Source organism: Hyla sarda, chromosome 7 (genome assembly GCF_029499605.1).
Source record: "Hyla sarda isolate aHylSar1 chromosome 7, aHylSar1.hap1, whole genome shotgun sequence".
NCBI lineage: Eukaryota > Metazoa > Chordata > Amphibia > Anura > Hylidae > Hyla > Hyla sarda.
This window is the reverse complement of record NC_079195.1, coordinates 119,756,166-119,781,333: the sequence shown is the minus strand read 5'-3', so window position 1 is coordinate 119,781,333 and position 25,168 is coordinate 119,756,166. Positions and strand designations below refer to the sequence as shown.

Genomic DNA, 25,168 nt, shown 5'->3' with positions numbered 1-25,168 from the left:
GAAGTATTAAGATTTTTCTAATATAAGTAATTTACAAATTGGTTTGACTTTCTGGCACCAGTTAATAAAAAAAAAAAATAATAATAATATTTTCCAGTGGAGTACCCTTTTAAGCTTACAAACTATTGTAGTAAATATAACTGTTAAAACAAGGTACCTGTATAGGATCGCATATTCTTAAAGGGTAGCTCCCACCATCCTATTTTTTTTATTTATTTATTTTTTTTTTGCTAGCCCCGCCCCCCCCGCTACGGCACTAGCCCGTTCACTCCTCTCCCCCCCCCCCCCCCGCCCGCCTCGGCACTAGCCCGTCCACTCCGACCCCCCCCCCCCCCCCCGCCTCGCATACCCCGTTCCCTCATTACACTTGCAGTTACTGCAGAGTCCGGCAGCGGGCGTGCAGGGACAGCGGCGGCAACGAGGCGGCGATGTGTGGGAGGAGTGGCCTCCCAGCCAGTGGCCGAGGAGCCAATGCGCTCGCTCCCACCTGTCTGATTGATAGGCAGGGAGCGAGTGCAGCCTAACTGAAAAAGGACTGATTGCCACTCCAAAATCAGTCCTTTTTCAGTGGCCGGTTTTTAAATGTAAATTAAACCTTTTTAATGAAAAAAAATAATAATAAAAGTATATTAGAGATATGTTGTAGTACATAAGTACTACAACATATAAAAAAATAAAGTTGGTGACAGTGCCCATTTAAAGCATTAATCAGGTGCATTTTAGTTCTTAAGAAGTCTATCCTTGCCGCAAAGTAGAAATGGTAAATTCTCATTCACACTACAGAATCTCTGCCCAGAGATATTCCTGGTGAAGATTGTCTGTAGCGCCAGCAAAACAAGCCTGCACTAGGACCACTCAGAAATGTGCTGTCTTTATTCATGGCAATGCATTTCAGAATGGATTCTGCCGAAAATGAACATGTTCATTCTTTCAGTGGAGTCTGGGGTCCTGAATCCGCCACGGAAATTCCATAGTGAATGTTGCAGCAGAATCCCATTGAGAACAATGAGAGGCTGCTGCATTGTATTTTCTGGAGCAGAATTTCGCTCAGAACATATGAAGCGTGAATAGGCCCTAAATGTATGATGTAACCAGAAAGTTCCTGTCCCAGTGACCAGAATGAATGTAAATGATCATTGTTCTCATTTGAAAGAAAAGGTGAATATATTTGTGTTTATAAGAATTGTTCAGTATAAAATATTGACTGTTCTAACTTTTAGTGCTATTGCTATATCTTGCATGCAGCAACTTATGCCTTATAAGGAATATATTGTATGCTTTAGAACAGAAAATGTAAATTGAGCATTTGTGTTTTTTGTTTTTTATTTATTTTTGCATCACCTGCATGGGTTTTAAATTAGCTCTGCATTCTTTTTTTTTGTGGTTTGCAAGACAAATCCTTAGATTGTGATTTCAGCCAAAGGACAAAACTAAATCAGATGTGGCATTCACAAAAGCATGTTTTCCATTAATGATATGCCATTACAAATCAGGCAGGTGAAAACTCGAAATTGCAACTGCAAAACACTGACCTTCAAAACTCAATTATCTCTGTGTGTCACGACCACGGGCTCTAACTCATAATATAAGGGACATTCTCATTGCTGCAAAATGCCAGACGGAGATAGCTGGAAGCTGATATTTCACTTTGTTGTCTTTATTCCCATTATACCTTAAATAGATTTTTAATTAGCAGTTAGGGACACAGAGAAAAATCTATTGATAAAACTCCCTACAAATTTTCATATGTGCATTAAAAGGGTTATACAGGAATAGAAAAACAAAGCTAATTTCTTTCAAAAATAGCACCAATCCTGTCCTCAGGTTGTGTGTGATATTACAACTTAGCTCTGTTAACTTCAATGGAACTTAATACCACACACAACCTTAGGACAGGTGTGGTGCTGTTTTTGAAAGAAATCAGCTGATTTTCTAATGCTGGATAATTTCTTTGTGTATTTTAGCAAAGTGTATGTACACACTCGCCACTTTACATTGTAACAGTGTTTAATTTTGCTGTCCCCTCAAAATACCTCAAACCTTGGCAACAAACCTTTCTCTAAGTGGGGATGCCCAAATTGGGCCCAAATAGCCATGCTTGTACTCTGGAAGGTTCCTAAAATGGACAGAGGTGTTAGCAGAGAGCACTGTGGTCAGACAGAAAGGAAATTCAAAAAGAAAATAACTTCCACTGTAGTATACAGCAGCTGATAAATACTGGAAGGATTAAGATTTTTAAATAGAAGTAATTTACAAATCTGTTTAACTTTCTGGCACCAGTTGGTTTAAAAAAAAAAAAAAAAAGTACCCCTTTAACGTGTCAGTGCTCATACCAATTTGCATCAAATTGGTCTGCAGGGCTGTTGTCCCAGAAGGAAGCCTGTTCTAAAGAATAACACAAGTACTTTGCAAACAGTTTGCTAAAGACAAGAATAGGGGTTGACCGATTATCGGTTTGGCCAATATTATCGGCCGATATTCACGATTTTGGACGTTATCAGTATCGGCAATTACCTTGAGGACTCTAGTGGCAACCTGTGAAGCTCTGGTGAACTCCATGCACCAGAGGCTTAAAGGGGTACTCCGGTGGAAAACAATTTACAATTTTATTTTTTTCAAATCAACTGGTTCTAGAAAGTTAATCAGATTTGTAAATTACTTCTATTAAACAATCTTAATCCTTCCAGCACTTATCAGCTGCTGTATGCTCCAGAGGAAGTTGAGTTGTTCTTTTCAGTCTGACAACACTGTTCTCTGCTGACACCTCTGGACAGTTCCTGATACAGACAGAGTAGGAGCAAATCCCCATAGAAAACCTCTCCTGCTCTGGACAGTTTCTGACAGTTTCTCTCCTGTCTGATAGCACTCCTCCGTGCTCTCTCCTGTCTGATAGGACTCCTCCGTGCTCTCTCCTGTCTGATAGGACTCCTCCGTGCTCTCTCCTGTCTGATAGGACTCCTCCGTGCTCTCTCCTGTCTGATAGCACTCTTCTGTGCTCTCTCCTGTCTGATAGCACTCCTCTGTGCTCTCTCCTGTCTGATAGGACTCCTCCGTGCTCTCTCCTGTCTGATAGGACTCCTCCGTGCTCTCTCCTGTCTGATAGGACTCCTCCGTGCTCTCTCCTGTCTGATAGGACTCCTCCGTGCTCTCTCCTGTCTGATAGCACTCTTCTGTGCTCTCTCCTGTCTGATAGCACTCCTCTGTGCTCTCTCCTGTCTGATAGGACTCCTCCGTGCTCTCTCCTGTCTGATAGGACTCCTCCGTGCTCTCTCTTGTCTGATAGCACTCCTCTGTGCTCTCTCCTGTCTGATAGCACTCCTCTGTGCTCTCTCCTGTCTGATAGCACTCCTCTGTGCTTTCTCCTGTCTGATAGCACTCCTCTGTGCTCTCTCCTGTCTAATAGGACTCCTCTGCTCTCTCGTGTCTGATAGCACTTCTCTGTGCTCTCTCCTGTCTGATAGTATTCCTCTGTGATCTCTCCTGTCTGATAGCACTCCTCTGTGCTCTCTCCTGTCTGATAGCACTCCTCTGTGCTCTCTCCTGTCTGATAGCACTCCTCTGTGCTCTCTCCTGTCTGATAGCACTCCTCTGTGCTCTCTCCTGCCTGATAGGACTCCTCTGTGCTCTCTCCTGTCTGATAGGACTCCTCTGTGCTCTCTCCTGTCTGAAAGGACTCCTCTGTGTTCTCTCCTGTCTGATAGGATTCCTCTGTGCTCTCTCTTGTCTGAAAGGACTCCTCTGTGTGACACACAGAGGAGTACTAGCCCACTCTCGCTTACTAGACTTTGTCCATGCCTGTGCTTCAGCTTGAACAAAGCCATGAATTTTCTTATGAAGTATATTATAAAGGTTAATGTTTTGCAAGATGTACAACATATAAAAAGTTTTGGTATCTGACAGTGCCCATGCTGAAAAATAATAGTGGCCACACAAAATATTGACACTTTGGGGTGTACATTTCCACTTTGGGGTGTACTCACTTTTGTTGCCAAGGTTTATACGCTAATGGCTGTGTGTTCATTTAAGTAAGGGAACAAAACACTAAACACTTAAACAGGCTGTGTACTCACTACTTTACATTGTAGCAGAGTTCCAATGTTGTCACATGAAAAGATATAAAATATTTACAAAAAATGGGATAGGTGTGCTGTGTGAGAATAAATATATATAAATATATATGCAATTTTACATCTGTTTCAGATTACCTCAGTTTAAAGAAGAATCAAAAAGTTATGCAGGAGCAAATATGAAAAAGGTATTTAAACATTGTTTTTCTTAGGTTTTTGACCTTGGTGCCTAGCTTGCATGCATTCTACAGTGTACATTGTGGTGCTGGAATTTGTGTTTGTGAGACGTTTTTTTTTTGTCAAATTTTTCCCCCTTTTCTTTCCTTGACTTGTAGTTTTTTTGTATTTATTTTAAATCTTACTGTTTTTATTGTTTTTTTGTGGTTGATCATAGTTAAAATTATGATAACTTAAATGTACCTTGTAGTGTACGGATTTATTACAAATATCCAGAAAGACAATTACCTACTAGTTACATAACCTCAACATCACTAAACGCAGTTACAACCTTGCCACTTACATATCAGGCATGTCTATAGGCAACCTCTATATGCCAGGTTCTCTATTACTGTAGGGATATTTTTTTGTGTCCTTCAAAGGCTGTTGCACATGTTTAGCTGCAGTGACACGTGACCATTATTATAGCGGTCATAAGGAGTAATTACTCTTTCTGTAGTAAAAATTGCCATTTTAAGAAAATATCCGTGATAGGAAAAAGTTGTGATTGCAGCAATTCCTATAGATTATGATATTGTTGTGGTTATTAAACGGAGACTCTTGAACAGTGGTCTTAAACTCTCACCCACCCAGTTGTTGCAAAACTTAAACTCCCAGCACGCTAGACAGACGTTGGCTGTCCAGGCATGCTGGGAGTTAAAGTTTTGCAATATCTGGAGGGCCAGAGATTGAGACCACTGTTCTAAATAAATTGTAGTAAATTTGATTGCATTATGCAGTATTTGAAAAGCAAAATGCTAAATAAAACCTCTAAGTTGAGAATAATGCTTAAAGAACACTTGTGGCCTCTACTTACATGTCTGTTTTAGTAAATACTTGTATTTCCCAATGATATAAGAATTCTGGAACTTCTTTACTCAGAAATTTGCACAGTTTTATTTTTTCATACACCTAGGAAGGAGTAACCTTACTGGCCAATGATTGACAGCTCTCGGTCTATACACAGTATAGACAGCAAAAAGCTGCCAATCTGCGGCATGTGGGGGAGGTAATGGGTACTCATGAATATTGAGGTCTACTGAGCGCATGCTTATAATGAGAAGAACTACGAGAAGTGTACTTGATAACAGCAAGCATAGCATATCAGAGCGACTGCATTACAAGATGAAAGTAATACATTGTTGTAAGTAGTGTCTCTGTCATTAGATTATGCTGCTTTCAGCTAAGGCAGCATAAACCTAGTGATAGTCTCTCTAAAGTGATATAATGTTGTTCAGGAGGCAAGATACACTTTTTTTCCCCCTGAAACTCTAGCCCACAGCTAAAGTGAGCAGTCTATGGAATCAGTGACTTGCATGGGACTTCCAACAAATCTATGGACCACACACGTTACCGGGGGTTTACTGAGTTGCCGGTAGTTTTGAAATTTTTACGTGCTTTACCAACATTGTAGTTGCATTTAATATTTTTCATGGGTTTTCCATGCAACATTAGTGGCAGAGATGAACTGAGATGCCCACCTGTGTTCCTGGAAGAGTGGTTCTTTTTATATTGAATGATTTTACAGCATTTGAAAATATTCCAGAAATGGCACTACATCTCCTAATGGGTTAACTCCCATTCATGTGAATAAATCTGTGCTGCTATATCAAATACAGCCCATGGATAGATGTGGTACCATTTCTGGAAGAACAGATCACATTAAATTGGGTTTATTGATCTTTTAGGTAATCTGTTTTCTGTATATTCTGATTGTAATGCTACAAACACTGTATGCCCTTCCCTTGTCTTAACATGCATGTTTAAGGCGACTTATTCACTGTTTTTATGCTTTTAGAAGTGTATTTTACTGTATGCACCAGGAAAGCTCCACCTTTATACAGTAAACATAACCATAAGTTCACAAGACCTAACAGAGGCCACAATAGTGTAATTTTGGCATTTTGGGTGCTATATGTTTGGCTTTCCGTTTGTTCCTTCTGTTCTATACAGAGGCATATGTTTATTAAAAAATAAATAAGTCACGTATGCGATAGTATAGAGCCTAACTGAAAAAGAAGGGGATGAGTGGCTACAACATACCCCTTACCACCTTGCTTCCCCTTAAATACTTTTTCTGCCTTTCAGATCCTTCTATTTATATAGATCAGAGCTCTCCATCTATATGTGTGCCGCAACACATTAGTGTATCTGCGGCAGTCTGCAGGTGTCATGGCCACTTAGTCAGTGAGCAGTAGTGCTTGCCTGGACTTCTGACAACTAAGGCCCCGGATGTCATGCACAAGGAGTGGAGCAGGAGGCTGTCTCTGGTCGGGAGCCTGAGTGGGAGCTGCCTGGCCTGCACCTGGGCTTGCTGTGGAACAGAGAGGCACAAGAGCCTCTAAGGCCAGGCGTGTGATCATTAACTTGCACAAGGGGTGACATGGCACACAGAGGGAGAGGATTTGGCACATGGGGTGATGAAGGGGAGATGAAATGGCACGGGGGTAGCTCATATTTTACATACATATACGGTTACTCATACGGACACATACATAAATTGTAATGAAATGTATGGGGACACACAACATATTTCTTGAAAACCTTTGATTATATTTTTACAAATGATATAAATGAGAGGTGTTCATGAGATGTTATATATCTCCATACATTTATTACCAATTATGTATGTGTATTAACGTAAATCTTCAATATGCCAGTAAAAATTTTGAGTCTGTCACAAAACTATACGTACGCAAAGTGTCACCAACATGAAAAGTTTGGAAAGCTCTGATCTAGATAAAAATAAAACCACAATGTCCACTTTTAGTAAAGTTGGTTGTGTTGTTTTCTATGAACGTTAAGTTTAAATGTTTCTGTATAATTTTTCACGATTTGCTCATGTATGGGTTCAGATGCAGCAAATGTTTACCATGCCTCTATGACAGAAGCCAAGTGTGTTACTTAAAGATGTACTGTGTTACGTGGAGACAACTGCAGTATGCCCTCCTGTGGAAAAAGTGCCTGTACTAATTAATATGTAGAACTCCATTGTCTTTAATTTTGTAAAAGTGATGTATAAATAAACTAATATTTAGAGGTTATTATTGTCCTCATAAGGAAAGGGCCACTTCTCTGTTCAAGAAATTGTTTAGGTAGCATTTGTAAAGCACATGAAAGCAAAGGACTAGAGCCCTGCTGTGGGATTGGGATCCCACAGGACCCAATGAAAAACAGGCAGATGGGAATGAGGCTTCTACGGGAATTATTGGTCAGGCACTATGTCTGCAGGTACCACAAATGCCGCACACTCCACACCGCAGACCCAGCCTGTATGACGGGCTGCAAATTTAATAATTTGAAGTGGCTGCAGTGCCAGCGCCACAGACACATTAAATCATTGAGCCGTGGCAGCCCCTTCCCTCTGAACCCCTTGCTGATTCTTACCTTTCCTGTGTCCTCCTGTGGGCTCCCTCAGGGTCACGACGAGTGACATCCTCCCACTCCACGATGGGTCGATAGCTGCGTCACTAGTCTGTGCAACACAGAGGATGTCTCACCCGCCATGAACCTGCTGGAGCCCACTGGAGGACACAGGACAGGTTAGAAACAGCAAAGGAATCAGAGGGGAAGGGAGGGCATTGATGATTTAAATAAGACACGGAGAAGGGATGTTAAAATGGCACTTGGGGATTAAAATGGCACGGGGGGGGGGTTGGGTGCGGGGAGCATGCAGGGTTGGACACAAGTTGCTGGAGAGGAACACACAACTTGTGGGAGCGGGCGGTAATTGTCAAAAATTCAGCGGGTGCGGGATTAAAAAAAAAAAACAAAAAAAAACAATAATCCCGTGCAGGGCTCTACTAGGCACTAGGCTGGTTCAAAATGGATTTTGTTTTAGCTTCCCTCCTGACAGTTCATCTCTGGACAGGCGATTATTTATTTATTTTCTTGGCTTTCAGCCTACAGTTACTGTACATCTAATCACACCTTATGCTTAAACAGGTCATTGTCAGAAGTACACGTCAATACTGTTTTTTTTTTTTCTTTTTAAATATTACTCTCCACATTGTTTCCTACACTCCACCATGTATATGTTTCTCCTACTTGGACCCTTTCTGTGTTTTCCTTTGTTTTATTCTTTTGTGTTTTGTTTCCATTCATACATTTACCTGTTTTCTGCAGATCTCTTCATGTCTTCTCTGCAAACTGGACACCAATAGTGGTGAACAATCCAAAAACATCAACCAGTTAGAGAGGGTATTGCTTTTTAAGAGCTTTAAGGTCTCTCTTCCATTCCTCCTTATCTGTATGGTGTGCAACTAAGATGCAGGAAACAATTTATTTCTTGTAGCCTGTTTGCTTTTCCATCCTCATTGTAACCTGTTAGCATGGCTTTTCTGGTGGATGCATGAGGCAAAAGGGCTTTGCTGTGTTTTCACTTACACACTTGAGTTTAGATGGTCACTATGTAACATTTGATATGTAGTTGATAGATAAGTCCTGCTTCCATATGTATTGGATACTAGCTTTACAAAGGGGACATTGCCTTAAGTCCTGTACATGCAGCCTTTCTTAGGCCAGATAGATTTCTCATTGAGAATAGTGTGTTTTGGGGGTATTATAAAATATTTTAAAATCATTTATAAGCAGTAGTTTTTTCATTCACAAGGCAAGTAATTACGAGAGAGCAAAGTGACAGCAGAAACTATAAAAATATGAGAATTACCCTAATCACATCTTCAAGAGAAAGCTGTAGATTGTCCTTTTACATTTGGGATGTCAATGGGCTTTTGTACTTTATCCTCCTGATAAGGTGGATTTTTAGAGACCTTCACTGTTGTTGCACCCACTAAACCAATGTCAGTCTGTCAGCTCAAAAGAAATGCTACACTGATGTGCTATATTGAGCATGTCCACTTCATCTTGTAGGAAGAGTTATTTGGGGTTGTCTATTGCAGTCATTCCTTAATTATGAAGAAATCAAAAGTTATAAAAATTAAGGTCCTATTTTCTTTTACTGCAAGTTTTAGGAGTTTCAGAATTATCAGTATTCTTCAGGGCTTTGCTATCTCTACTCTTGCAGTGTTCCATAGTGCCCTTTTATTTTTTTTTTAAGAGATTCACTTCATAGCTGCTCTGGGTAATAGACAATTGTATTACTGAGAGAGATCTCCCCCCCCCCTCCTGTAATGTCTGTGCCTTTATAGGTGTGGGTTGTCTTAATGGATCATCCCTTTAAGAGTTGGTCACCAGGCCATCTTGTTTCATAATTTAAATTGGCACTCTCATTAAAACTAGTTTTTGCAATTGCACTCCTTCTGGTAAATAAAAATCTTTCTAATGTACTTTGTTTAAAAAAAAAATATGAAGTTTTATATGTGTTTAAAAAAGCTGCCACTAGGTGTCTCCCTACTTGTTCAGAGCACATTCTCCCCCATCTGCTGGCCTCGCAGAAGTCCAAAAGCAGAAAACACTGATGGCGGTGTGTGCAGCCTTATCCAATCATAGCTCATCTCGCACACTGAACTGCTCTGGGCTGTGTGTAGCAGAGTGAGGGAGGAAGTTCTCCCCTGTATGGCTTCAGATGATGTCACACCTGCTGGGGAACGCCACTTCTCAATCTTTGAATCTGTCTGAGCAGAAAATACAGAGCAATATCAAGGTAAAAAACAAAAAAATTATAAAAAAGAAAGGCAGGGGTGGTTTTCATGATGGGGGCAGTGAACTGGGACGGTTATAAAATTTAACAAGATCATGAGAGGTACTCCTCTTAAGGACCCATGACGTACCTGTACGTCATGAGTCCGCTCCCATTCTATAACGCGGGGCCACGCCTTGTCTAAAGTGAAAGTAAAATCATGCCGGTTAGCTCATGGAGCTGTTTGGGAATGCCGCTGCGAAATCGCGGCATCCCGAACAGCTTACATGACAGCCGGAGGGTCCCTACCTGCCTCCATGCTGTCCGATCGCCGAATGACTGCTCAGTGCCTGAGATCCAGGCATGAGCAGTCAAGCAGCAGAATCATCGATCACTGGTTTCTTATGAGAAACCAGTGATCAATGTAAAAGATCAGTGTGTGCAGTGTTATAGCTCCATATGGGAGCTATAACATTGCAAAAAAAAAAAAAGGGAATAAAGATCACCTTCCCTAATAAAGTCCTATCAATGCAAAAATGGTACCGCTAAAAACTTCAAATCAGGGTGCAAAAAAATTAGCCCTCATACTGCCCAATATGCTGAAAAATAAAAAAGTTATAGGGGTCAGAAGATGACAATTTTAAACGTAAACCTTTTCCTGCATGTAGTTATGATTTTTTCCAGAAGTACGACAAAATCAAACCTATATAAGTAGGGAATCATTTTAATTGTATGGACCTACAGAATAAAGATAAGGTGTCATTTTTACTGAAAAATGTACTGTGTAGAAACGGAAGCCCCCAAAAGTTACAAAATGGTGTTTTTTTTTTTGTTTTTTTTTTTAATTTTGTCTCAAAATGATTTTTTTCCCCCTGTTTCGCCGTAGATGTTTGGATAAAATGACTGATGTCATTGCAAAGTAGAATTGCGCAAAAAATAAGCCATCATATGGATTTTTAGGTGCAAAATTTAAAAAGTTTAGGATTTTTTACAGGTAAGGAGGAAAAAAACGAAAATGCAAAAACGGAAAAACACAGGGTACTTAAAGGGGTATTCCAGGCAAAAACTTTTTATATATATATATATATCAACTGGCTCCGGAAAGTTAAACAGATTTGTAAATTACTTCTATTAAAAAATCTTAATCCTTCCAATAGTTATTAGCTTCTGAAGTTTTCTGTCTAACTGCTCTATGATGATGTCAAGTCCCGGGAGCTGTGCATGATGGGAAAATTTCCCCATAGGAACTGCACAGCTCCCGGGACGTGAGTCATCATTGAGCAGTTAGACAGAAAACAACAACTCAACTTCAGAAGCTAATAACTATTGGAAGGATTAAGATTTTTTAATAGAAGTAATTTACAAATCTGTTTAACTTTCCGAAGCCAGTTGATATATAAAAAAAAGTTTTTGCCTGGAATACCCCTTTAAGGGGTTAAAGGAGTGACAGCACAGTGACAATAGCTGTGACGGCTCTGATACTGTATATGGAGTATGAGTAGCCTTAATTTATATATATATTTTTCCCCCTGAAGACTTTGGACAGGAAGTTGAGATTTAAAGATAACCTATGTAGTGACAGGATCTTTTTATTAATACCTCCTGTTCCCACAGTAGGAAATTGAGTTTTGGAATACCTGCAGTGGATAGTTTGAAGCCTGTTCTAGAGGTTGGTTAGCACCGCTTTTCTTCCCAGTCTGACATTGGGTATGAAACAACACTGGAGGAGATTTATCAGAACCTGTGCAGAGGAAAAGTTGAGCGGTTGCTCATAGGAATCAATCAGATTACTACTTTAATTTTTAGAAAGGCCTCTGAAAAATAAAAGAAGAAATCTGGTTGCTATGGGCAACTGCTCATTTTTTCTTCTGCACAAGTTTTGATAAATCTCCCCCATTGTCTCAGAAACTGTTCTGCTTGGTCTGAAACAAACATCTGAGACCCAGGGAGTATCATTCACCTGGGGCACATGCATTATACACATTCAGCATTGGACATTTGCCTCAGCAACTGTCCCACCCAGAGTAGAGGAGTACAGAACCCCCCAAATGTTTGTTTGGGCAGTGGAGAGAGGAACTCAACAACCCCCATTAAAGTTACGTGTAATGATTTAGTGTATAATAATAATGGAAAGATTTAGGGTCTGCCTCACCCTTACTTTGTTGCTGCATTATATGAAAAAAAGGTTTTATAATGTGCCGCATAGTCATGGATGTGATGCATCACTCAAATTCTGGCTTCAATAATCTCTAATATGTAGGGATATGTCATTACAAGACAGCTCCTACACATGAACAGATAAAGCCGAGGCCGCTACACCTTACATCACTGTGCATGTCCAGAATATTGCTACCGTTGGTTTGTAATGACATATTCTAGTCTGTTAGTCAAGCCAGAGAGGGTGTGTTTAGAGAACGGCTACCCTCAAAATATATATATGTATAATATTTTTTTTTTATACCGTAGCAACAAAGAATTGATAAAGTCACATGTGTTTGGGTTTACTGGGCATAAAATGTCCTGGCAGGTTTCCTTTTAAATTGTATCTTATTATTTGTATATGTATCAATTTCAGTAACTAGGAAAACTTTTATTATCACAATTGAATACATTTGGAACCATGGAATAACCTTCTAAAGTGTGCATGTTGTTTTGCCCTAACCTTCACGTCTTGGTGTGAACTAGTCCCCTGTCTGCAATCCGAATGTGTAGCTCTAGGCTCTTTACATGAATGACTAATAATGGCTCGTGCCATTTTTTTCTTGAGGCTTACAATATCTTTTGGAAAAACAAACGTGTACAGGTAAGGAGGCTTGTAAGTGTCCGTGTCCTTTCCCTCATAACAGTTTTTTGTACCTTGTCAGTTTCTGTGCACTTCTTAACACTTAGAAAGTATTCGGAAAGGCTTTAGACCCTTCCTCTTTTTTTCACATTTTTTTATGTTGTGGCTCTGGCTGGGCCACTCGATGACATTCTCCAGAGTTGGTCAATGTCTTGTTGGCATGTGAACCTTCATCTAATTCTGAAGTCAAGAGCACTCTCAGAAATATTCTGATTGAAAACCTGTGCTTTTGCTCCATTCAGCTTTCTCTGAACCCTGACCAGTCTCTGTTCCAGCTGCTGAAAAAGCACAAAAAGCACAAAAAGCAGGGCCACTCCATGTTTCACTGTAGGGATAGTATTAAGCAGGAGATGAGCAGTGCCTCGATTCCTCAAAATATGACACTTAAAATTGAGGCCAAAAAGTTCAATATTGGTTCCATCAGATTATAGAATCTTATTCCGTAGTTTGAAGGTTCTTTAGGTGCTTCTTTGTTCAAACTTTTGGCTGACTTTTATGTGTCTTTTGCTGAGCACAGGCTTCTTTCTGCCCATTCAGTGACACAGCCTAGATTGGTGGTGCAGTGATGATTGGCCTTCTGGATGTTACACCCATCTTTGGAGCTTAGCCACTGTGACCATTGGGTTCTTGGTCCACCTCTCTTACGAAGGCCATTTCCCCTCCAATTACTTTTAGTGGGGCAGCCAGCTCTAGGATGATTCCCGTGCTTTTGGAAACTTTCAGATTTTTTTTTTTTTAATACTTTTCCACATCTATGCCTTCACACTATCCTGTCTCAGCTCTGCAGGCAGTTATTTCCACCTAATGCACCAGATATACATTGTCAGTGTGAGACCTTATTTGCACAAATTTCTAAAATTTAGTTTTAATTATGGGTTATTGATGAAGGATTTTTCTTTTAATGTTACTTTTTAGCACAGATTTGCAACATAATAAAATGTGAAAAAATGAAAGGATGTGAAGACTTTCCCGACTGCGTTGTATATCTTTGTGTTACACTGTGTTTAATGTAACCTTGATCTCTCTATATATAAATACATATAGCTACAGGAGTGTCATTTTAATATACCAATTTAACAGCTTTCTATATTCTGAACATTTAAAATGTTTTATGGTTTTCTTTATTTTCAAGTTTGTCAGATTCTGTGCACTGATCTCAACCATGCCACTTTTGCCATACCGATTCCTTTTACTAGCTGCTGCAGAGGAAATGTTGCATTACATGCCAACTATTGAAATTAATGGCTTTCTATGTAATGCATGGACCAGCCCAGTCCACTAGAGCGAGTGCCACTCTTCCACAGCTGCTCTTTAGTCTGTCTGAAAGAAGGGTCAATTTACGATGCCAGTATGGAGTGTTAGCTTTGTAAAACAATATTTTAAACTTTTGATTCTGTGGTAGTTTTCAAAGTCCTTTCTGATATATTCTTCTTTGTAAGGCTAGGGCTATACGATGACTTTTTTTTTTTAGCACTCCTTATGAATATTCAACCATTTATAGCTGCATGCAATATGGCTTTGGCTGCAGCTGTAGCCCAACAATTAAAGTCCTTAAAGGGGTACTCCTCTGGCCAGCGTTCAGAACTAAATGTTCCGAACACTGTTTTCGATCTGCGGGGGTCGGCCAAGCCCCCTCATGACGTCACGACCACGCCACTTAATAGAAGTCCATGGGAAGGGCATGACGACGCATCCTCCCATAGACGTGCATTGAGGGGGCGTGGCAGTGACGTCACAAGGGGCGTGGCTGACCCCTGCAGCGCAAAAACAGCGTTTGGAACATTTAGTTCTCAACGCTGGCCAGTGAAGTACCCAGTGAAAAATGTTGCAATGTGGCTTTAGACGTATAGTGATATTAATTTAAGGATTATTAGACCATTCTTAGCCAGTAATAAGTTATGAGTGACATTAAAGCAATAGCTCCCTCTTGCTAAGGGTCCTTTTTCTCAGTATATGGCAATTACTTGATGTCCATCTTTTCTCACTAGTCATTTAGCATATGTACTTTATAAGCATTGTGCTATAATGGGAATCAGCTCTTCATGCACGGACTTCTTGGTGAGCCTGTAAGGGTCTTGTGTTTATACCCCACAGCAACCGTTAATGTGATATGGTAAAACCCTCAATGACTCTGCAGCCTTTAGAAATTCAGGGATGGGCAACATTCTATGGCCTTTTTATTAATTAAAAAGATTGAATATTTCCATTTTGTTACAATATAATATTTTATCAACATCAGAGTTTGGCGCAGCATATTGTGCAACAGAACATGCAATGTTACAGTATGATTCTTCTAATCATGTGAACTATGGATTGTCTATGACAACAGTTCTCCTGCTAGAAATTTTAGTCTTCTGGATGAAGATTGCCTTGCAAGCAAATATGCTCCTGCTTTATTCCAAATGCGACTGCAACCAAGAGAATATAACTTCTGACAGGAGATGACAATCCAAAACTATTGAAGCAACAGTGCACTTTGAGGTTGTTCTACAAAGATTTGGTTTCCCAGTTCATTGTAGTGTCGACTGCATATAATTGTGCAGCAAAGTGAAAAGCGTATACCATTTGACTTTTGCATTGATTTATGCATATAATTTGTTTGACCCAAAAGGACAAATTGTTCAGGTTTCGTACGTTTATAACTTTTCTTTTTTAAAGGGATTGTTCAGGTTTTTTTTTTTTCTTTTTTGCTCTGTTTTCTATGTCGCTCACTCCCAAAACCCAACCACAAGGTTACTGACAAGGTCTATACCCAAAGGCCTGGAATGAGGCAAAAACTGTAAATAAGTTTAGAGGATAAAAATCTTTAAAGTTTAAATCTGAAACAATTCAGTTTGTGAAATAAAATGTTAAAACCGTAATTCATACAGACTGATAAATCTCCCCCATGGTTTGTTTTATTAATCAGCCTGAAACCCGAATTGTCTTTTTTTTTTTTTTTTTTTTTTTCCCATAGCAACAAATCGCACGTGATTGTTTGCTATGGGAAAAAAAAGACAATTAGGGTTTCAGGCTGATTGATAAATATGGGCCATTGTGTTTTGGTGTACATATAATAGTTCAGAGAGGCTTGCTCCGTTCTCTATTTATAGAGTTTTTTTTTATTTTATTTAATGTGTAATGGCTGAGAAGGCTTACTCTGCTGTTAAGAAGAAGGTTAGGTAAGAGCTTATACAGGATACATTAAATACGTTGCCTGGGGCTGCTGTTCTCTCAGTTGTTCCACTTCCTCCTCTAAACGGGGTTCCATCATGTCTGCAAATTCCTGGGTGCTGCTGTGCAGGCATGGGCTCTCATCTCGCCCTGATACCTTCGCAGTGAGGGCCTAGGGATGCTAGTTACATGGGCAGTAATAGCTTTTAGTCTGGAACTGCAAATTCAAAACATGGGAACACTTAATATGCACATTAGACAAGTATTAGACATTAGACAAGTAATAGCACAACTGGTGTTTTCTATATGCATTTTGGAGCAATCTGGCCCTTATCTTAGTAATAGCTGGACCGATTGGTTGTTCCAACGTGGCCAGCATTCTTATAAATGTTCTTTTTTTTTTTCCTCCTCCCCTAGACATCTTATCTCCCCCCCCCCCCCCCCCCCCCCCCAGTCAACAGCTCTCCGGAGCTAGGTTTGCCCAGTGGCTGATGACTCACGATACAGGGACCTGTGGTCACGTCCCGCCCCCTTAATGCAAGTCTATGGGAGGGGGCGTGACTGTTACCATGCCCCCTTCCATAGACTTGCATTAAGGGGGGCGGAGCGTGACATCATGAGGCTGCGGAGCCATGACGTCATGAACCGCTGGCCCCTGTCATCAGCCACGGTGCAAACTTCGCTTAGGAGAGCTGATGACTCGGGAGGGCTGCAGGAGAGATCGTGGGGGTCCCCAACAGCGGGAACCCTGCGATCAGACATCTTATCCCCTATCCTTAGATGTCTAGGAGCGGAGTACCCCTTTAAGAATAGCGCGAGGGTAGAAGGAGGACTTTGGGCTAGGTAATGGGTAATATCTTGACTGGAATTGGCGATAGAAATAAAGTAGGATATATGGTGTGAGGGCTGACATTTTTTACTTATTTACAGTTTCTGCTCTGTTTGCAGTTTACCAGTCCAACACAGTTCTTAAATCCAAACAATACTTTTTCTCTCTTAGATTTTGAGTTTTCCCTTTTTGATTTGACTTATTTCAAAGATTGTTCTTACAGGTAAAAAGCAGCTGTTAAACAGGTGTGGAAAGACTTGACATTAAATAATACAAAGCATGTTTAAGAGCTGCAGTGTTAACATTTTATATGGTCATCTTTACAGCTAAAAATGAGAGCTGGTGGTGCTAGTGAATCCTCAAAGTGGAAAAAACAGAAGCGATCTCCAAGGCCCCAACGTCACATGACCAAGGCTATGGCTGGTGCAGAATCTTTACCACAGCCTTTATCTAATGGCTCTTCAGCAGGTAGTCTTTGCTGTTTAAATTGTAGAACATTCGGTATTTCAATTAAAGGGGTACTCTACTGCCCCAGCATCCAGAACATTTAGTTCTGAACGATGGGTGCAGGCTGTGGGGGTCGTGCAGTCACACCCCTCCCATAGACTTGCAGTGAGGGGGGGTGGCGTGATGTCACAACCCCTTCCTGCACCCAGCGTTAGGAACTAAATGTTCTGGACGCTGGGGCAGTGGAGTACCCCTTTAAAGTGCTACCCTCCCTGTTGTTTTTCATGACAGTAATACTATAAGGAATTGGTCTTTTTTTTTTTTTTTTTTTGTATAAACTTTTATAAGCAGCATCTGCTGCAATAAATCTATATAGTAATTCAGCTCTGATGTTGAGCATTGTCTCATACATGAATTAATTCCTTGTATGATTTCCCTTTTTTAGGGGGTATTCCTTTCATGGAGCCGACCTCTCCAGATGCTACATCTCCCATCTCAGGTGGTAGTTCTGAGACAACGTCATCTGCTGTCACCCCAACAGCTGACAGTGGAGTAGGGTTCTTGTCACAAGCTACATCAAAGGAAGATCTGTCAGAAGTGGATGCAAGCCCTGTTGCTTCTGCTTTGCGTGCCCCTAGAGATCTGTATACATCAGAACCACAAAACCAGGATGAACAGAAGGTAAACGATGGTGATTTGTTAATTTTAAACATATCTTTTAGTGTGTCCTTCAAGACCACCGTACGTACAAGAGCAAAACAATATATGAGCCAGAAGCTCTGTTAAAGAAAGTTTCTACTTGAAACTTTCTACTTGAATATGTAATTTACTTCTTCTTTTCTTAAACAAGTATTCAGGGGTTGTTGTTTGTTTTTTGTTTTATTTAATAAGTGCTATTTGCTGTTAATAATACATAATTTCATTTTCTGCATGTCATTTGAAGAATGATGAATTAATGGGAAGAAAAACACAATCTGCCTCAGTTGAATCCATCCCTGAAGTTCTAGAAGACAACTCTTCAATAGCTGACAATTCGGACTCTGCCTCTGTTCATGACATGGACTATGTCAATCCTCGAGGTGTTAGATTTACACAGTCTTCACAAAAAGAAGGTAAGAGCTTGAATTCTAGTAGTATGTTGATCTTATGAAAATAGACCTTGTTTTGTAGCCAGCTGGCTGCAGTAAAGTTCACGATGACATAATCATTTTTTGTAGGATGATTGAAAGGGAAGACTTTCTAAGGGTAAATTCGCAAGCTATATGCCTGCTGCAGATCAGTTTCAGAAAATGTGCAATATTTTTGCACCAAAACAAATCAGTATACTGTATTAAATGCAGAACTTCTGCAGCATGTAAATGTACCCTAAAATTATGTTTACACTTGGAAAATTCAGTAAGTAATCTCTATAGAGGAGCTGCACCATTCATAAGGCTCCAGAATTATGAGCACTGTCCCATTCGAAGAATGAACTTCTCTGGCAAATTCAGTCGAAAAATTTAGTTCAATCTTCTGGTGGAATCCAATTCTTCGTTGAAAGTTAGGCTTTCAGAACCTTTGATGTGTCAACTAAGTAACAAAATGCCCTTGAGATCAATAGGATGCTGCTGCAAGCGGAATTCACAGAGTTTACTGGAAAATCAGTGCAGAATCTCCATAGTGTGAAGGGGACATAAAGGTATGTTATACTACAGAATTCAGCCAGGAAAATGTCAATGCCCTTTCTGCTCCATGGTACTGGAGCAAAAATGAGGCAGAATTGGTGCTTAGAAGTGTAAAGTGCAAACTTAGTACATCCCAGCTAAACTGGAAAAACTTTTCCATGTACTGCACTAGTACAGCCTGCAGTCTCAGCACCATTTTGGACTTAAGGCAATTTTAGTACTTACCTGCCAGACAGTAATGGACATGCTTGTCTTGGGGCTAAATGGCTGTGTTGTCAGTTTACTATAATTCTGTGACTTTCTCTTTGTGAAATGGTGATTTCCTGTTGGAGTCCCCTCCCTCCAACTAAATGTCCCAGGATCCCTTGTTTGTGAGGTCACTTTTCTCCCTTCCACACATCAGCCACCCCACCCATTGAAGCACACCTTAGCAGCCTTCATTGCTGTGCTGTAAACAATAGACCAGTGTTTTCTAACCAGAGTGCCTCCAGCTGTTGCAAAACTACAATACCCTGCAGAATGATCTCCACCCATTGAAGCAGACAGGCTCCCTTTTGGACATCTGACTAGTGATGTAATGTCTCGGGCCGCACTGTAACCTGGGAAAACCTGAGGCAACACTCCTTTTTGTATGCTGTTAAAAATAAAAATTAGGGCAAAGTACACATATGAATTGCAAGACCAGCCATCAAGCACAGGTGCAGACACTATATTATGAACTGTACTAACTTTACAGCTCCTGAATACCCTTCAAGACTCTCCTGAGACTGCATGCTGTGTTAGTGTAGTACATAGAGCAGTCCAGTAATACTGACCCCTTCTGGATCGCCAGCTAGGACTTTGGGAGAAGACTACAAGCAGAATCATTCCAATCTTGAAGAAAAGGGTCCGTGAAATAATTATTTGGGGTTAGACTTCTGCGTGTTCAGTGTTAGGGACATGAGCACAGCTACTGTCTGATTCAGATGGAGGATTGAACAGAATGTCCACCACAGAACGTATGACGTGTGAGCAAAACAGGGGAATTCCCATTGAGAGCAGTAAGAGGCTGCTGCAAGCAGAATATCTCTGCAAAATCTCTGTAGTATGAACAGGGCCTAAACGTGTAGGGTTACATATATAGAATTTTATCAAAATCATGGGGGGAGATTTATCAAAACCTGTCCGGAGGAAAAGTTGCCGAGTTGCCAATAGCAACCAATCGGATCGCTGCTTTCATTTTTAAAACTGAAAAATAAAAGCATCGCCCTGAATGGTTGCTATGAGCAACTGTTCCTCTGGACAGGTTTGGAGAAATCTCCCCCCTTGTGCAGAGAAAAGTTGATCCATAGCAACCAATCAGTTTGCTTCTTTTATTTTTCAAAGGCCTTTTAAAAAAAAATGGAAGAAGCCCCAATAGTATTTTTCATCAGAATCCCAAAGCTTGGCCGTACATGTGATAAGTACACAGAAATGTATCCAAAAGGGCTTGTAGCTGACTTCTAATATTCATGTCTTTGATCTACCAGTTTAGTCTGACATGTTGATCTGATGTACAAATAATAAGCCGAATTCAGGCCGTAATCTCAAATTTAACAGTAATTTGGTATTATTTTGAATATCTTGTTCTCTAACCATTATTATTTCTCATTTTTAGGAGCTGTCTTAGTCCCTTATGGTCTTCCTTGTATACGGGAATTGTTCCGCTTTCTTATTTCACTTACCAATCCCCATGACCGCCATAATTCTGAAGTGATGATACACATGGGTTTACAGCTCATCACAGTAGCTTTGGAGTGTGCACCCATTGCGAACTACATTTCTCTCCTGGGTCTTGTGAGGGATGAGCTTTGCCGGCACTTATTTCAGGTAGTGAAGGGACTTGGAGAGATTTTGTCAATCTTATTATAAAGTGTCTTTACAACACAAACTGGTCTTCTTGCCGCTAGCAACCAGTTACTATCATAAAGTTACTCTTTCATTTAGAATCAATTATAATTTTTTTTTGCTTGGCAGTATATACTTTTCAGACTTCTACTTTTTTACATTTTTATTTAATGAAAGTTTTTTCTTTTCTTTATGATAAAGCGCTTGTCCTTTGTTTGGGCAGTAAATTGTATGGGATTTATTTTTACATATTATCAGCATATGTTGTTGCTAACTAATCTTTCCTTGACCTCTTCAGCTCTTAAGTGGAGAACGTTTAAATCTATACACAGCTTCTTTGCGAGCATGTTTCCTTCTATTTGAAAGTATGAGAGAGCATCTGAAATTTCAACTGGAGGTAAATATGTATGTAGTATTTTATGCTATAGTTTATTATGGGGTTTTTAAACTCTTGTGTTTAAAGGGGTTGTGCCATCAGTTAAACACCTCTTTTCTCTCAACCATCATTTTATCCTGAGTTGATCTCTAGGAGTCATTCATGTCTTGTTAGACTGTGTGGTTTTCCTGTGCTGTGGCTTAGTTTTAATGTTAAATGCTTAGTGTAGGAAAATCCAGACAAATTTCTATATATTTTTTTTTATTTTTCTAGATGTACGTAAAGAAGCTGATGGATATCATTACCATAGAAAATCCAAAGATTCCATATGAGATGAAAGAAATGGCATTAGAAGCCATTGTACAGCTCTGGAGGATACCCAGCTTTGTAACTGAGCTCTACATCAACTATGACTGTGATTACTATTGCTCCAACCTCTTTGAGGACCTTACCAAACTTCTCTCCAAGGTCTGTTTATACATTATATAAATTTATAGCAAAGAAATGTTAATATGGAGCAAAAGCAAAACCATTTAGTCTGCCCTTTATTGACTTTTGCTGAAAATTATATTTTTTTAAATGTTTACAAATTTATTAAAAAGGAAAAACTAAAATTTTGTGGGAATTACAGAAATGCGGTCTACAAGATCTGTGCACATATAGCAAAAAAAATCACAGGAGGTACTTGCTATATAAAACATAACCTTTTAATATTACCCTTGAATATCGAACTCCACAAAATAAATTGATGGGTCCACCAAGACCAAAGAATCAATTGACCTAAAATTACTCAGCCCTTCTCCTAGATATAGGGGTAACAGGTAAATCACAATCCCCCCCCCCCCAAATCTCCAGAACAACATATCATTATACGTATAATAACACATGAGCTCGCTCAGTCCAGTGGTTGATGCTGTGTCTTTGCCTAATTCACAGGTTTATGTGTTCCTATACCAGTCCAAATTAAATGCAAAAAAGATTGTAGACTGGGTATGAAAGCGCTACTAGAGGATACTGTAGAATTGCCCTGGTGCTCCCTAAAAAGGACGACCCCTTCCCCACCTGCCTCACCCTAGAAATCCCCTTAGTACTAAACTCCCAGCACATTATCTCCACATCTATGGATTCCTCAGGGGTTAAATTAATTGTCCTACATTATTTTAACCCCTGAGGAATTTACAAACTTTAAGGAAACGTTTTTGGTGGTTAGAGCTGTATGGACTTTTGGTGTGAGACCAAGTGGTAGAGCAGGTCAGGCGTTGCCCTTTTTTAGGGTGAGTTCCCAAATAGACCCTGAGCGACCAGGGGTAGCGCCACAGCACGACACCTTTTAGGGAGCACTAGGGTCATTCTACACTATCTCCTAGTATTGCTGTAATACAATCTTTTTGGGATTTACTTTAGAGTGATATTGGAACACCTACACCCAGGAACTAGGTAGAGAAGCAGAGTCTACCTCTGGAATGGGCAAGCTCATGTGCTTTTCAAATGTTGCTCTGATTACCAGTCGTTTGGGGTGATTAGTTTGAGGGGAGAATGGGATTTAACAGTTACTCGGTTAGAAATGCTGTGGAGTTTTTTTAATGAGAATATTATAGGGAAACTGCCAGCTGGTTCACCTACACTAAATCCAGTAGTCGGGGTTATAGTGGATCTTGGGTCTGGTTCTGAGATACACAATATCATTGCTAATATGTTAATTAAACACTTTGCGCAATGGAGATTGGAGCTGGTGTTCTGAGCTTCCATGCTTTCGTCTTCTCTGCCCCCATATGCTTGCCAACCTCACCGCAATGTGGTCGGGCATATCTGAGCAGAGGGGACTGAAACAGAGAAGCTCAGAACACCAATTTCCGCCTCCATTGCGCAAAATTGGTTAATTAACATATCAGAAATAGGGGCTAATATAGCATGCATCTCTGGATCTGGACCATGGAACCGGTTAAGTAATACATCATTTTTTACCCGCATTTTAACCGGTACATGTACGTGGTGATTGGGAATGACTTCCCGCATCACCACGTACATGTACCTGATGTTCTGCACAGCCAAGCTTCGCTAAAGCCGACCAGGGACCAATCACAGCGGTCCCAGGCCGGCGATCGCTGTTATTGGTCCGTCAATACAGATTAACCAATAGCAGGGATCTGGTGGGGGTCTCCTCCTCCCCCCTTTCCTCCGTTGCTGCGTCTATTAGGGTAACAGAGGGAGGGAGCACCCTCTGTCACCGATCGGCACTCTGCAAAGTGAAAGCAGAGCTCCGATTCTGGAGGCCTGACAGTGGCTTCAGTTGTCATGGCAACAGGAGCAGATCAATCTTTACCTAAGGTAGAGACTGATAAGAGACTAGTAAAGAGACTAAAAAGTAAAATGTGAGAAAAAAAATTGAAAATAAAATAAAAAAATGCAAAAATAATAATAAAATAAATGTAGATATATAATACACACCCAAAAATAGGCCCCAACCCCCCCCCCCCCCCAAAAAAAAGTCAACATGTCCCGCAAAAAAAAATCCTCACACAATTGCCTCAGTGAAAATATAAAAAATGAATGCTCTCAGGATACGGCGACTTAAAAACTATTTTTTTTACCACTAGAATATTTTTTAAAAGTATATAAATTTGGTATCGCCATAATCGTATCAACCTGCAGAGTAAATTAACATGTCATTTATACCGCATGACGAACGACCTAAAAAAATTAATAAAAAACAACCGCAAAATAATTTTTTTTATGTATACCACCCCATAAAAAATTAAATAAAAACGATCAGTGTATCAAATGTACCCCAGAATGGTACCAATAAAAGTGTCAACTTGTCTCCCCCAAAAATATTTTTGCACCCCAAGGCCTATGCAGCTTTATATGATGCCAACAAAATATCCTAAACTAAAAGGAGGCCCAAGAATCCACACAGCATGCCTTCATGTCTGAGGCCTGTGGGAGAGACACGTGGTGCACAAAGGCCACATATGGGATATTTCTAAATACGTCAGACATCAGGGAATAAATCTTGAGTTGCATTTCTTTTTTCAACACCTACTGTATTAGGCCCCTTTCACACTATAAAGTTGCTCCGTTAAAAGACCCGTTTTAAACTTCCGTTAGAAAAGCCTTAAAAACAGATGTTAAATGGCCGCTACAAAATCCCATTAAAGTCTATGGGATTTTTTGATTATCCGTTATGACCCGTAATAGCCAGTCATGAATAACGGACGTTATTTGTGCTGGATGAAAAAAACAGCACATGCACTAATATTTATGTCACAAGAAACAAGTAAATTAACAGCCGTTATTATTAACATTGAAGTCTATGGCAAACGGATGAGCCTTTATGTGATCTTTTTGCACCTGGTTTATAATATCAGTTATTACTTCTGAGCATGCTCAGAAGAGGTGACATCAGCAGACTCCTGCAGTGCTGAGGGACTACAAACACCCCCATCATGGAAACTTGTTTCTATGATGGGAGTAGTAATTCCCCAGCTGCGGGAGTCTGCCGGTGGCTGGGGAGGCTAAATTTAGTGTTTGTACTACAACTACCATCATGGAACAGACTCTGTTCTATGATGGGAGTTGAAGTACAGGGGTTGAGGGATTAATCGCACCGGGTCTCACTTCTGAGACCCAATGCGCTTAGAAGTTATTATACAGGGGAGCGGGCAGCATGCTCCACTCCCCTACGATGTATTTTACTTTCATTTTTTAATTCCCCGCCGGGAGCCCTGAATGGCTGGTAGGGAGGAGCCATTCAGGGCTCCCGGCGGGGTTTTCAAATCAAAGTGCTGTGGTGGGGAAAGATAGATAGAATCACTGGTGGGGGGTATATGTCTGACCCCCGCAGCGCTATACAAGTCTTGCCCCTCGCAGCGCATTTATATAGGTATTGTCCCCCGCAGCGCAATCATATGCCCCCTGCAGCGCATTTATATAGGTATTGTCCCCTGCAGCGCATGGATATATATATATATTTTCCCCCCGCAGTGCTATCCTTAGCCCCCGGCAGCGCTATGAATGAAAAGTATTCTATTAGAAGCGCATCGGGCCGGGAATACTTTCATAGCGCTGCAGCGGCATATGTACATAGAAGCACTGTGGGGACCAGATGACGCTGTATGTCTGGCCCC

General features: G+C 40.4%; 1 protein-coding gene across 6 annotated transcripts in view; it reads left to right on the top strand.

The window, feature by feature from the left end:
* The window catches only part of GBF1 (golgi brefeldin A resistant guanine nucleotide exchange factor 1), a 254,726-nt gene that overhangs the window by 150,031 nt on the left and 79,527 nt on the right, over positions 1-25,168 (top strand). For 4 of the 6 annotated variants that reach the window (XM_056530579.1, XM_056530578.1, XM_056530577.1 and 1 more), the window contains exons 8-14: positions 4,201-4,255; positions 17,015-17,156; positions 17,581-17,816; positions 18,079-18,247; positions 20,436-20,647; positions 20,964-21,062; positions 21,315-21,509. In XM_056530579.1, coding sequence (XP_056386554.1) covers positions 4,201-4,255; positions 17,015-17,156; positions 17,581-17,816; positions 18,079-18,247; positions 20,436-20,647; positions 20,964-21,062; positions 21,315-21,509 — 1,108 coding nt within the window. Of the gene's footprint in view, positions 1-4,200; positions 4,256-8,408; positions 8,484-12,631; positions 12,668-17,014; positions 17,157-17,580; positions 17,817-18,078; positions 18,248-20,435; positions 20,648-20,963; positions 21,063-21,314; positions 21,510-25,168 lie in introns of all 6 variants that reach the window. The other 2 variants (XM_056530573.1, XM_056530574.1) reach the window with 1 other exon arrangement.